Raw genomic sequence first — 14,955 nt, 5'->3', positions numbered from 1 at the left:
CGAGTGTGTTTTGGGGCAAGTTTTCCGGTTACCTTGTGGAATACTGTCATTTGTTTTCCGAGGCGAACTTGTCCGCCCAGCCCAATACTTATGGAATACTTTCATTGCTGTAAGCAAGGAAATACGTTTTGTTGTAACTTTTGGGTACATTTATTTATGTATTTATTAAGTAGCCGTGTAATAAGCGGGATAATGCATGGGGAGGTGGTCATTATTGAAACTTAAAGCCCTTCAGGGTGGTTATGCACCTCGGCTCCGCCTCGGTGCATAATCACCCTGTCGGGCTTCGAATTTCAATTATGACCACCTCCCCATGCATTATCCCTTGCATACAGTGCTCCAGCGTAGCTGTAGCTGAACGAGGGAAGGGGAGCGCTTCTTTTCCTTACAAGCCACCGACCGTGCGGGGCTTCTAAGCACCGCCTGTGTGAGACGGCGAGTGACTGAGGGGCTTCGGGCGGGGCTTGTAAGGAAAACAAGCGCTCGCCATCCCTCGCCAAAACATCTGTGCTGGATTCTCGGCTGCAAGGCTAAGTAGCTAGGCTAGGAGTTTACACGGGAAGTTCACAGAATTATGAATTTCTATAGAATATCTTGGTTACAATGAGATTGAGCTAACAGTTAAGTTTCGTTTCTGTTTCTATTGTTTTTGTTTGAGAAAAGTTTATGTCTAACACCGCCTGGCTGAGCTGGCTGAGTAAACAGGCCCTTCAGTTTCACTTTCTTCTTATTATATATTCTCTTGTCAGGTAGATGCTCTTCCAGGTAGCCGGGAACTACTTTCTTGTAGAAGTTGTTCTTGTAGTGAATTATTAACTAAATTAATCACATAATATTAATTTAATAATACGGACGTTATTTACAGTCCAACAAACTCATAAGAGAGCTTCAATAATTCATCATGTCTCAACCAGATATGTGACCAATGCAGACGCTCTAATAAACTATAAGTTCGCCTAGCAACAGACAGCTCTGTGGGGGTCATAAAACAGAGAGCTAATAGGCTATCTGTGTGTGTTAAGCAGCCATAATTCTGCTGCTTCTATTTGGACTGGAGCTGTTGTTCATGGTCACACAGCATCTAATCTCTCAAGACAGATTATGCTAACAGCAGAATCCGTCAGCACCTCTGTCCTAAAAATGTAGTGTAGTTGTTAGTAGGAATAAAAACAGAAGCAGCCGGGAGGAAGTGGACTAAGAAAGGGAGGAGCCAAACCGAGTTCCTGTTTCGACACAAACAAGGAGGTGGTGCCCCCACAGACAAAACCAAAATGCAAAACATTAAGATTTTGATGATTCCGATCCACACACATTTCTGTGATGTCACTGCTGTATCCTACTGACTGAACCTACCAGTGAGGAGCCCCCACCGGGAGGACGTAGCGCTTTCGTGCTACTCCTCCCGCCCAACACTCCCTGCTGACAGGTGCCACCCCAGCCATGTAGAATTACGTTATCACGATTACCAATTATCACCCGCCCCGTCCGGCTTCCCTCCCCTGAACACGGGCCACTTGTGTGGCCCGTACGCTCGACAAAGCCGGATGCACCACGGTGGATTTGAACCCACAACCTCCGTGGTGGTGGGCAGCTACTTTACCACTACCGAGCGCCCCGTTTTATTGTTTATACAGTTTTGGACGTACAGTACAAGGTTTCCACCCGGCAGCGACGTTATACAGTACTGTATGCATTCTTTAGACTTAGAGGGAAACACCGTGTTACTGCTTGGCGAGCTCAGCTGTTTTCTGTACATTGCCGATTATCAAACTCCTGTACAGAACGTGAACAGGGTTATCACATCATCTTTACAGCGCGGCGGGGGGTAACAAAGTGAGCCTAATCTTATCTGTTCGAGCAAAAAGCGCTGTCTGTAAGCACTAAGCAGAGCTAAGAACACTGTAATCTCACTTAACACATTACAACCGGGAACGCACCTGTGTAACCACTATTTTATACTTTGGCTATTCAAAAATAGCAGACCTACAAGCTCATAGCGCGGCACCGAGTGCCGCGCTATGAGCTTGTAGATCTGCTATTTTAGAAAAATCTCGAACATTTGTGCAAATATTTGAATATATATTTTCAAAGGGAACATTTTTTACTTAACTCTTTGCTTCTGGGGGTCCCTATTACAAAATATTTTGAGATGGGAGTCGGCTGCCAAATACATATAATTGTGGGGTTCCTTGACATGAAATAGTCTGACAACCACTGATATAGCAACATAGGTTTTTTTCAGAAAACTGTTAGGATTTAGAAGACATTTTGTAGAATCGTGCCTCAGTTCTTAATGGGTTAACACTTGCTACAAGTGGGAAAAAATCCAATAGACTTGAACAACCCCGTGAGCGCCTTCCCATCCCATCCAATGACATGCCGGCCTGAGTTTTAAACCCAGCTGGAAGTGTGTGTTTGTGTGGGGGGGGGGGGGGGGGTGGGGTACAAAAACACATGATTTGGCATAGCACCTATAGTGGCAACAAAACTACCAATGACTGGTAACCTTCAACAGAGACGCAACAATAACACAAGGCCATAGATCTTCATCCTGCACATCACAACTAACTAACCTCTTTCCACAAACATTGCATGATTTGTGCCTTACCTGTCTCTGTGTGTCCGTCTGTGATGTGCATTTAAATCCACATGTAACCTCCGGTGGTGGGGCTGCCTGCCTGCTGAGGTGTTGCCACTATAGCCTCTCACTAGGGCAGCTTGGAGGGCAGCTATATGTGGGGCTTATAATTCATGGAGCGACACATTGGAGGATGGCGCCGCCATAGTCCTGTCATTACCATCGATTTACTAAACAAACTCAAAATAGGGTGGGGAGGTTAAACAGTAACTCGGCGGCCATAAAAAACTAAAAGCAAAAGGATCAGCAGAGGGTGTGTTTTTGTGTGTGTGTGTGTGTGTGTGTGTGTGTGTGTGTGTGTGTGTGTGTGTGTGTGTGTGTGTGTGTGTGTGTGTGTGTGTGTGTGTGTGTGTGTGTGTGTGTGTGTGTGTGTGTGTGTGTGTGTGTGTGTGTGTGTGTGGGCCTACAACTGAGACTATATAACCGAGGGCGGCAGGTAAGGGATTCAATGGGTCTGAGGTAATGTTTCACAAAACAATAGTGACATAGTAACGATTTGAGACATTTATTCGACTGGGCTGTACTGCAGGCCTTATAACACTGTGTACACACAGATCAGTGAAGTGTTCTCCAAACACGCTGAGTGGATGGATATGCTGTTTTATTCTTTTTTCCAGGTTGCCTGAAAATGGAACCATGTTGGATAAACAGAAAATAAACAATAAGAGCATATGAGTCATTGCACTGAGCTCAGTTGTTGCGTTTAGAAAAAGGCCACTAGGGGGCAATCATGACATTTACAAATTCACAGAATGGACATTATGATTAACCTGACGCTACCAGATCCAAACAGCTTGCTCCACACATTGTTTCACAGCTTATTACTGGTTACTCAATACCGCCACCTCTGGCAGGGTCAGGTTACATTATGATCGCTTCATGACAGCATTTTACAGGCTTCTCTTCTTACTGTACACCAGGGGTTCTCAAAGTGGGGTCCGGGGACCCCCAGGGGTCCTTGATGGGGGGTTCCGGGGGGTCCCAAGCAAAATAAGTTAATGTAGCATTGCAATCAGTTTTAGCGACTTTAAACACGCATACGGCTATTTGAAAATAGCTGATCTACAAGCCCACAATGTGTCACTTTGTAACACGTTGTGAGCTAAAAAAAACATTGAAAAAAATGTACATTTACATTTTTAAGACATTTTCACATTTTTTACTTAAGTAAAAGTATCAATACTGCAATGTAGAAAAACACAAGTAAAAGTATGGAATTAAAAATGTACTTTACAAAAGTATTGGCATCAAAATGTAGGCCTACTTAAAGTACCAAAAGTACTCATTGTGCAGAAGGTCCCATTTCACATATATATTGAAATGGCAGATCTACAAGCTCACAATGTGCGCATTGTGAGCTTGTAGATCGTCTATTTTCTAATGGCCGACATGTATAAAGGCTGAAGTGAATGTTTTGTAATATAATCAAAATCTACAAAGTAACTAGTAACTAAAGTTTTCAAATAATTGTAGTGGAGTAAAAGTATAATATTTGCCTTAGAGATAAGTACTTAGAGGTAAAAGTACTGAAAATTGGAAATACTCCAGTAAAGTAAAAATAACAAAACAATTGTACTTAACACATTGAGTGCCAAAACCGTAAATCTACGTGTTTTATAAACAAAAAAATAATTAAAAAAATCCACAAGGGGCGCTCTAACACAACTTAGGAATGATCCTAGGTCCCTGTAAAATGGAATGGACGGATGTGACAAGGGCCCAAAAAACGTCACTTCCGTCAGCTCGAATGATTTCCAAGGATCTGGGGAAAAAGGTCCATATCTCCATACTTTTTGACAGTGGTGATCACTCGACCATCGCGCAGACACCCTTTGTTTACATCCACTGGATGTACCCTGTTTTAAAAAACCTCTGGCACTTGATGAGTTGAGGACAGTACTTGAATAAATGTACTTAGTTACTTTACACCACTGGTATGGGGCAGGGCCGGCCCGCCCATTAGGCAGAGTAGGCAGTTGCCTAGGGCGCCACTAGGCTCTAGGTGGCGCTGTGGTAGAAAACGGTGGTGCGGCGCTGTCAGACATAGGATAAGCACCTGTCCGCTGTATTACTTTCTGTTTAAAAGAGACTGAGGTGCTCTTAAATATTGCCTAGGGCGCCAAATTGCCTAGGGCCTGGTATGGGGGTCCCAGGCTCAAAATCTTTTCAGATGGAGGGTCCGCGGTGAAATACATATTAATTTGGGGTCCTTGACATGAAAATGACACACACACACACACACACACACACACACACACACACACACACACACACACACACACACACACACACACACACACACACACACACACACACACACACACACACACACACACACACACTCGCCCGCTCGCTCGCTCGCTCACTCACTCACTCGCCCACTCACTCAGCAGCAGGAGTTGCACCTGATGCGTCTAACAAAGGTGAACATGTCTATGCAGTTCAGAGTGGTGAGGCTCAGAAACACCTCGTTGACATTCTCCAGCTTGACGTTCTCTATGTAGTGCAGGCGGAACATGGTGTAGGGCAGGAAGCACACCACCATGATCAGCACAAACAGGGAGGACTTCAGCTGCCTCCAGAACTCCTGCTGGTTCCTCCAGTCTTTCTTGTACATCACCTAAGAATCATTAGAGAATCATTATAGAACCCTCTTAACCTTAAAGGTTTCATGACATGCTGGTTTACAAAACATTACAAGTCATTTATCATGGTCCTTCAAACGTGTGTTAAAAGGTTTTAACTGAAAAATTCACTCCAGTGAGCCATGGCAGGAAGAGGGGCAGGGAGGAGAGGGGGCGGGATTAATGGACTGTGACGTCAAAGTCCTCGGGCCAATCACAGCACTTTTCTGAGCCTAATTATTCAGAAAACCCCAGACCACAGAAAATCTACTGAATGTTCAAAGTTCAGTTTTTTGGGTGTATTTGAGGTCAGAAAACGAAAGAAACGGGGGGGAAAATAGCAATTTGATGTCATGAAACCCTTAAGGAATTGGACCATTAAAGAGGGACTCTTATCCTAAAAAGATCCCAACCCTATTCTGTAGGTCCACATAGCAGCAGTGTATGTACATGAGATTACACACTAAAAGGCAGACCTTACCTGGTACTGCACCCATGTCTGCAGGACCACCAGCACCAGCACGGCCACGATAATCAGCAGGCTCATCACATAGTTGAAGGCCTTGGCACCCATCTCGTCGGCGATGCGGGACCCGAAGTGGAAGCAATGGGAGTCGTCATCGCCGTGGACTTTGCCGTACTTGAAGTAGACGACGCACGGCACGGCCACCAGCACCAACAGCCACACGAACACGCAGGCGAGGACCGCGTGGCAGGTCCGGAAGATCTCCACCGGCGTCTTGCGGTAGGTCAGCAGGCGCAGCACGATGATGATGCAGTAGAAGATGAAGGACATGAATATGTGGATGAAGATCATGCTGCTGACGATCTTGCACCAGGGGATGGACAGGCCCCAGTAACCCGTGGCATAGTAGTATATCCTGCAGTGGTGTGGAAAAAGTACTCAAATGTTTTACTTACTGTAAGTAAAAGTATCACTACTGCAATGCAGAAGTACTCCGTTACAAGTGAAAGTACGGAATTACAAAAAAAACAGGGAGAATTTTTGCCTATGGACTATATTAAAAGGAAAACACTGACGAGGAGTTGTAGGCTGAAGCTTTAGCTTATTGTTGTTAGACGCAGCATTATTACAACAATAGACACACAATACAAAACAAAACAATACATTATTATTTTATTTTCTCTTGCCCTCCACTCTCTATTCTGAAAATTTGACTACTAAACTGTCTCTGTACTTTTTGATCAGAGTCATGTATACAGTAATGTGGTATTTATTATTTTGGTGTCAGCATGCTGGCACTGGAAATACTGTGTTCGTTTGTATGTGTCTGAATAATCCCGTAAGGGATGGGCTGTGTTGAGGCAGCCAGACACGAAAATAACATTATTCATTCATAATATATCACACACTATACACACAAGTGAACACAATATCGAGTTAAAAGTGCAAAACAGGATCAGGAACTAAAATGGTTACGAACGACTTCAGATGAGGCAGTTGACAAAAATGTAAAATCAATCACATTTGCCAACAATACTAGTCTCTCTATTCTTTTAAAATAGATTTAAATTCCCCCTCAAAGTGATCAGGGTTCAGATCCTTCTGCAAATCATTACCTGAAAGGCACCGTAAGGAAGTAGACGAAGTGGGCGAAGATGAGGTTGAACACGGCGATGATGGTGGCGGAAACTGCGGAACCCTTCCGGTTTTTGACAGCGTAGATCATCTGCCACATCTGGCTCAGCCCTATGAATAAGGATGGGTATAGCGTTAGGATTCGATCCGTTCTGATTGCGATTTTGTTCATAGATTCCGGTTCTCATCAAATCCCTATTTCGGTTACATACTGTAATGGCAAAAATGAATACAAATACAATTTAAAAGAGGCAAAATTAACTAAAATATTTGCATTCCTGTCAGCGTTAAAGGAGACATCCGTTCATTTTTAGTGTTATCTTTGATGTGTGGCAAATCACTCACCAACGTAGAAATGCCCATTGAGTTACTCCACAAATCTTACAGGCGATGAAAGTCCCGACAAGCTAACGCTGGCTGCTTATATCTCTGCCTGGCAACACCAGGTTGCCATGTTCGGAGAGAAACAAGCAACGAGCGTTAGCTCGTTCTGTTATTAGCGGTTAGCTTGTCGGGACTTTCATCGCCTGTAAGGGTCTCATGGGGCTCCACAATGAGTGCTAGGAGAAAAAAAACAGACTTTGCATTTGTTAAAATAGGCGAATTTGGGCTATGCTCGCGCCTCCTATTATGCCAACGGTGGGGGTCGACAGGGGGATTTGTGGAGTAACTCAATGGGCATTTCTATGTTGGTGAGTGATTTGCCACATATCAAAGATAACACTAAAAATGAACGGATGTCTCCTTTAACTGAAGTAGGCCTACTAGTACTACTACAAACTGGATAAGGATAATTCCTTTTAACAGGTCGTTCATGAAAGTCCTTGCGGTCTTGTTTCCAATGAAAACCTGTGAGCAATTAGGGGTTAAGAGTCTTGCTGTGGAACACATTTCATTTCATCGACACATATGCTGGCCTGGCCTGGAATCGAACCTGGGGCAACCAGGGCCTCTGGCTCCCTTGGCGGGCTCACTAACCACTCAGCTATAGCCGCCCGTTAAACCTATTTGTAGTATCTGAGAGCTCCAATGCTGAAACTACTGGTGTTTAAATTCACCCAAATGTCTGGCTGTAAACTAATGTTAAATCTCATTTCATTTTCATTTTCATTTAGTTATTTATTTCGAACATATTGAAAATATGAATGAGAAAAGGGCAAAGGAGAAAAAAGGGAAAAAATTGATTAAAAAACAGCGCCAAAGTTATTTTAACATCATCCTTAAATTATATTCCATTTTCGAAAAAGGAGTAGAAAGACGTTTTGTGAAAACTTATAAGGTCCTACCCCTTCTTTATGTGTCTCACATATCTCAAACGCCAAAAATCAATAATTGTGATGTAATGGACCTGTCATATGTTTATTCAAAGACATCACGAATGATAGCAGCATCAGTTCAGGAAAATACTGGACACTTAAATGATTAGGATTTGATGGACTCCATTCCTTCATTTGTATGGGTAACTGGTACCCAGACATTTTAGTTTGGTTCCTACCTGATTTCCACCCAGTGGTGTAAAGTAACTAAGTACTTGTACTCAAGTACTGTACTTAAGTACAATTTTGAGATACTTTTACTTTACCCGAATATTTACAATTTTCAGTACTGTTACTTCTACTCCACTACATCTCAGAGACAAATATTGTGCTTTTACTCCACTACAATTATTTGAAAACTTTAGTTACTTTGTAGATTTTGATTATTATTACAAAACATACTTTAACCACTTAAGCCCTATACATTTTGGCCATTTGAAAATGGTCGATCTACAAGCTCACAATGCGTCGCGATGCGACGCATTGTGAGCTTGTAGATCTGCTATTTTCTAAGTTTTTTTTATACATTTCATACATTTGAATTTTTTAACGGGACATTCTGCATAATGAGTACTTTCTACTTTTGGAACTTTAACTACGTTTTGATACCAATACTTTTGTATCGGCAGTATTTCTACATTGCAGTATTGATAATTTTACTTAAGTAAAAACTGTTAGTACTTTTGTTCACCACTGCCGGTATACCCAGTCACTTTAATTTGGTTCCTACTTGGATCCTGATTTGGACATGCAAACCTACCTATGAAGCTGATGATCAGAACCACACAGTTAATGGCCAGGAGGATCGGGTAGATCTTAGCCTGTTCATACTCTGGTGTTCCAGACGTGGTGGTGTTGGTCGTGTTGAGGGAGGTCTGGTTCGGGGTCACTGCCGTGGTTTGAGCCATGATGTCTGTGTGGTGCGCCGTCTGGCCAGTCAGGGAGGATAACTGCAACGGGAATGGAATGGACATGTAGATCAGTGCTTCTCAACCAGTGGTCCTTGAGGGGGGGTTCCAGGGGGTCCCCAGCAAAAGGTGTTAATACATTTTCACCCCTTAATCCATATTGTATACGTTGTCTACAGATATACAAGCTCGCTTGTAGATAGATCTGCTATTTTTGAACATTTAAGAAAAATCTTGAAAGTGTTTGAAGAATTTTGTAGAATTTAGCTTCTTTTTTTTTTTACACAAATCTTCTCTTCTGGGGGTCCCTGGCACAAAACATTTTGAGATGGGGGTCCGCGGCCAAATGTATATCGATTTAGGGGTCCTTGGCATGAAAAAGGTAGTTGAGAGGGATACGAAAGAAAGAAAGAAAGAAAGAAAGAAATGGTCAAAAACAACAGACTATCATATAGTTCAAATGTGTCTCTTTTGCTAAAAGCTAAAGCTTCAGCCTACAACTTCTTGTCAGTTTTTTACATTTTCCTTTTAATTCTGGGTTTGTATAGTCCATAGGCTCAAATTCTCCCTGGGTTTCTCTATCTATCTGTCTCTACATTTTATTTTTTCTCTTTTGCTCCATCTGTCTCTCTGTCTTTTCTATCATCTTGGTGGGAGGTTTACCGGCAGTCTAGTTTTCGGGGCCTTGTTTTGGTTAGGATATGTGTGTGTAGTTGTATACTTTTATTTGTTTATTTAGAGGGGACACCGCATATTAAAGGACAATGATGAATGATATATTGAGTACAAAAGACCCCAATGAAAACAAGCCATAGTCTTTCTTGAGGTTAAAATCCTCTTAGCAGACCTTGTATTGAACTGTACTCTCCTGTGCTTTTTTTTTCTTCCAAACTGATAATAAAGTATTCAATAAATCAATCAATAATGTAAATACACCAGATTTAGCAACAATGCTCATTTACATCCAGTCCCCACAGAATTATAAAAACAAGCAGAATACAGTACATTACAGATTACATTACACGGGGAAATGGGGAAGGAACTGGGTTTGTACGACCCATCGTGTGGTTGGCCTGACTTCCTTCCTATTTTGTATTCCGGGTGGCTGGGACTTCCCACCCTTTGTGGTTGCACTGTATGTTAATTTAGAAAATATTGGTCCAAATAAAGGGTATTATATAGACCTGTTTCGTTTTATGACTATAGAGATACTGTGTACAGTAAAAAAAAAAGTACAGTATTTGCCTCTGAGATGTAGTGGAGTAGAAGTAAAAGTACTGACAACTGGAAATTAGCCAGTAAAGTAAAAATACCTCAACATTGTACTTAAGTGCAGCACTTGAGTAAATGTACTTAGTTCCTTTACACCACGGCAAGGCACTAACTAAGAACATCATCTTACACTCAGATTCTGCATCACAAGCCTCTGACAGGTTATACAAAGACTTAAACATTATACAGACTATTACAGATTCAAAGAAATTGTAACCAAACTGAAGTATTACACAGTTTTCTGTAGCGAATCACGTTGGAGAATGTTATTCTCCTTCTAGATGCTGCTCACAGTTCATTCCCTAAGACAGGGGTCTTCAACGTTTTCAGCCCAAGGACCCCCTAGCTGAGAGAGAGATGAAGCAGGGACCCCCTCTATATTGTATAAAATTGTGTTTCATATTCAACTTTTTTTGTTTACGTGGTCTGCTCTTTTTTTCCCTCTACACGATAGCTCTTTGCCAAAAATAGCCGATCTACAAGCTCACAACGCCTCGCGCTGCGAGGCGTTGTGAGCTTGTAGATCGGCTATTTTTGGCTAAAGTTCTCCTCAGGAAAAGGGATGCTAGGGTTCAAGTGGTTAAGGTAAAAAAAAAATCATGTCACACAAAGATTTGGCAGACCCCCTGTAGTAACTCTGAGGACCCCCTAGGGGTCCCGGACCCCCTGTTGAAGACCCCTGCCCTAAGAAGTGAGACTGAGGAGTTTGCTGTAAACCAGAGGTTCTAACAGTGGGGTCCTAGGACCTGTACATAGTAGTAGGTTCCTTGAGGCAGTTTCCAAATGGACCCTTTTACAGGTCTGTAACTCTGAGAGTGTTCCATGTGTACATTCTCAGTCACAGGGGGTCCTTCAAATAAAGAAATAAAAGTTTGAGAACCAATAGTTTTTTTTTAAACCCATTCAATCCGGGAACGCATCTGTGTCACTATAGATTCCTTTGGCTATTCAAAAATAGTAGATCTACAAGCTCACAGCGCGGCACTTGGTGCCGCGCTGTGAGCTTGTAGATCTGCTATTTTTTATTTTATTTGTGCAAATCTTTGAATATCTACAAATGTCTTCTAAATCCTAACAGTTTTTTTTTAAACTCTTCCTATATTGTTGCTTTATCAGTGGTGCTCCAACTTTTCCATGTCAAGGACCCCCAAAATGTATTTGTCCACGAACCCCCAACAACAAAATATGTTGTTCCAGGGACGTGCAGAAGCACAGATCCTGTTAAACAACGCTTTAAAACATATATATTCAAAGATTTGCACAAATTGTCAAGATTAAAAAATATATAGCAGATCTACAAGCTCATAGTGCGGCACTCGGTTCCGCGTTATGAGCTTGTAGATCTGCTATTTTTATATAGCCAAAGAAATCTTAAAATGACACACACAGATGCATTCCCGGTCTTAATGGGTTAAGGCATTTAGCAGGTGCTCTTATCCAGAGCGACGTACAATAAGCAAGGTAAACACATGCGTCAAATGCAGAGACAGTGTAGTGCAGGGGTGCCCACACTTGTTTTGACTTGAGAACTACTTTTAAAATGACCAACTCGACAAGATCTACTGACCCCAAAATAATAATAAATAGCGGCGCTGGCATTATAAGACAAACACACTTGGAATGGGGCATAGTGGGGGAAAAAAGACTTCCTCCCATTCTGTATGGAAGTGGCAGGTTTTCGCGATCTTTGCCACGCACATTTTTACTGTAACTTTGTAATGCTACTGACGCGCAACACTCTTGAAAACAAAGCACTGTATTGTGCGTTTGCCCTACCATAGGTCATTCTTCATGTCAGTCAATCAAGTTACCTTAATTCAAGTGGCAGATGCCAAAAAGGGGAGGAGTTTTGTGATTTCTTTTAATACATATTTTAATTTGAAAACATGTTTAGGGGCATGACATGTGGTCTACCTGCACCGCCTTTGTGATCTATACTGGTAGATCGCGATCGACCTTTTGGGCGCCCCTGGTTAGTGCCTCAGTAAACTATAGGATCACAGGTAAACCAAGAACCTAGCATCATGTTATAATTTTGATAACAATATGCTATCAAAATAATAATGTGAAACTAAAGGATACCAGGTAAATAATGAACCTAGCGTCTGTCTAAATGACATGCTATCTACATAAATTAGTAAAGTAAACATACCTTTTAGTTGAAGGAACACAGTGGAGTTGCTGCATGGGTTCCAAACCAAACGAAGCACGTCCCACTACATAGCTTACACTCAGAAAACAGGAAAGATGCAGCTTCCACAATGCATTGCGTCTCAGAGGGTGTGATATAGTGTGTGTGTATCAATTTGTCTGTGTGTCAACAACCAACACCTAGTGTATGCCTGTTCCCTTTTTTTTATATCTAGCTTTGCATGACGGTTTCACAACAGTTTAGAGAAAATAAGCTGTGTGTGTGTGTGTGTGTGTGTGTGTGTGTGTGTGTGTGTGTGTGTGTGTGTGTGTGTGTGTGTGTGTGTGTGTGTGTGTGTGTGTGTGTGTGTGTGTGTGCGTGCGTTGCGAATTGAGACAGAAGATAATGCACATCCTTGGTGGAGACCACAGAGCTGTTTGCTTCCTCCTTCTTGTAAAGTTGTCTACTATACACCAGGGACTCGCAAATGAAACGTTAGCCAACAGAAAGGCTTGCGAGATCATTATACACCAGTGGTTCTCAAAGTGGGGTCCCCCCCCCCCCCCCCCCTCCTTGAGAGGGTTCCAGGTGTTCAACAGGGGACCCCCGAGGGCTGCAGGTGGTCAGCCCACCGACCCATTAGGCAATTTTAATAGAGGATAATGGGAGTACGACTCACCCAACGAAGGCAAAGATGCATCTTTTTTTATTTTTTAAATCTTTCAAACATTAGAGATATTGAATAAGAGTCAAGCTACAAGATCATACTTTAGGTACTTACTGTACTTAAATGGTCAAGTGTTACAGTTCAACGGTGGAAAGCAGTAATTATTAACCCATTCAGTGCCGCGCTATGAGCTTGTAGATCTGCTATTTTTGAAAAATCATGAGCATTTTCGCAAATCTTTGAATATATATATATATTTTAAAGCCAACATGTGTAACTCAAATCTTTGCTTCTGGGGGTCCCTGGAACAAAATATTTTTAGATGGGGGTCCGTGACAGAATACATATAATTTTGGGGGTCCTTGACATGAAAAAGTTTGAGAACCACTGATATTATTATAGCAACAAGACATTTGTAGATGCGCATTGAATGGGTTAAACTAATGGGACGGTTGATGAGCCACAGAGCAGAAGGCCTGTAGGGAGCCTCTCTTTCTAAGCCAGAGGTCTTCAACAGGGGGTCCGGGACCCCTAGGGGGTCCTCAGAGTTACTACAGGGGGTCCGCCAAATCTTTGTGATAGAATATTTATTTTTACAATAACCACTTGAACCCTAGCATCCCTATTCTCAGGGGGACTTTAGCCGGAAATAGCAGATCTACAAGCTCACAACGCCTCGCACTGCGAGGCGTTGTGAGCTTGTAGATCGGCTATTTCCGGCAAAGAGAGGGGGAAAAAGAGGTACAGAGTGAAAGTTTACTTAGTATTGACGGTTTAAGTGGTTAAATGTCTGAAAATGACATGAAACCAGCATCTATGAAAAGCTTTAATCTGCAACACAAGTTTATGCAATATGTAGTGGGGGTCCCTGCTTCATCTCTTTCTCAGAGAAGGGGTCCTTGGGCTGAAAACGTTGAAGACCCCTGCTCTAAGCTAACTATGCTGCCAGCTGGATCAGTTCACCACAGACACAGAAACAAGCCCAAATGAAAACGACTACTGTATAGGCCGCATGAGCACTTCAAACCTATATACTGTATACACCGGCTGTTTTTGAAAATAGACGATCTACAAGCTCACAACGCGTCCCGAATGGCAGATCTACGCCTTGTATATCTGCTATCTGAGCTCCCTGGCACAAAACCTTTTCAGATGGGGGTTAGGGACGAGCATATTATTTTGGGGACATGACAATATTTGAGAACCACTGGTTTAAAAAAAAAAAATGGAAGCAAGCCCAAATACGCAACTACACTTTAGAAACTAATATTTACAAGTAACGTTGCAGAAAAAGAAGCCCAAAGTCGCTTATAATAATGGCAACACTGCACAGAACTGTGCTCTCAGGTAAGCCGAAATTGGATCAGTTCACCACAGGCACAGTGAAAGAGGATGTGGCTAATGTTGAAAAGTCCAGGGTAGACTGTTGCACATTTCTCTGTTATTAGTATAAGGTTGATTGGGGCTGCAGTGGTCTCAAAAACTAAGAGGAACTAAAGTGGTGAAAGACCTTGTTTTTTTAAGGACGGCTCCGTAGACAGAGACTATAAAAATCTTTTGGTTTCTTTATTGTTCACATACTCAACCATGTGCTAAAGCGCTCAAAGTCAATACGTGATAGTTGTGAGACCATCGTCAGTGCCTTATCATTATGTAAAAAACAAGAAAAATCATATTTTTCTAGTCTCTGTCTAAGGAGTCATCCTCAATTTTGAGGTACTTTACTTTACTGGAGTATTTCCAAACGTTGTGGTGTGTGAGTCTTTCACCACTTTAATACTTCAACTAACATGCACAAG

The 14,955-nt window shown here is 42.2% G+C and overlaps 1 protein-coding gene across 1 annotated transcript; it reads right to left on the bottom strand.

Annotated features, from left to right (window-relative positions):
- Window positions 1–3,127: 3,127 nt before the first annotated feature.
- gpr141 (G protein-coupled receptor 141) lies at window positions 3,128–12,649 on the bottom strand. The gene is made up of 5 exons (XM_084048434.1): window positions 12,511–12,649; window positions 8,939–9,128; window positions 6,844–6,973; window positions 5,744–6,143; window positions 3,128–5,258 (listed from the first exon to the last, which is right to left on the bottom strand). Exons 2-5 carry the CDS (start codon window positions 9,084–9,086, stop codon window positions 5,025–5,027), a joined length of 912 nt encoding a protein of 303 aa, XP_083904560.1. The 5' UTR covers window positions 9,087–9,128; window positions 12,511–12,649; the 3' UTR covers window positions 3,128–5,024.
- Window positions 12,650–14,955: the final 2,306 nt, after the last annotated feature.

This window comes from Gymnoscopelus microlampas, assembly GCF_963454915.1.
Source record: "Gymnoscopelus microlampas genome assembly, chromosome: 22".
Classification (NCBI taxonomy): Eukaryota; Metazoa; Chordata; class Actinopteri; order Myctophiformes; family Myctophidae; genus Gymnoscopelus; species Gymnoscopelus microlampas.
Note: the sequence above shows the minus strand (reverse complement) of the source record. Positions and strands in the feature narration are given on the sequence as shown.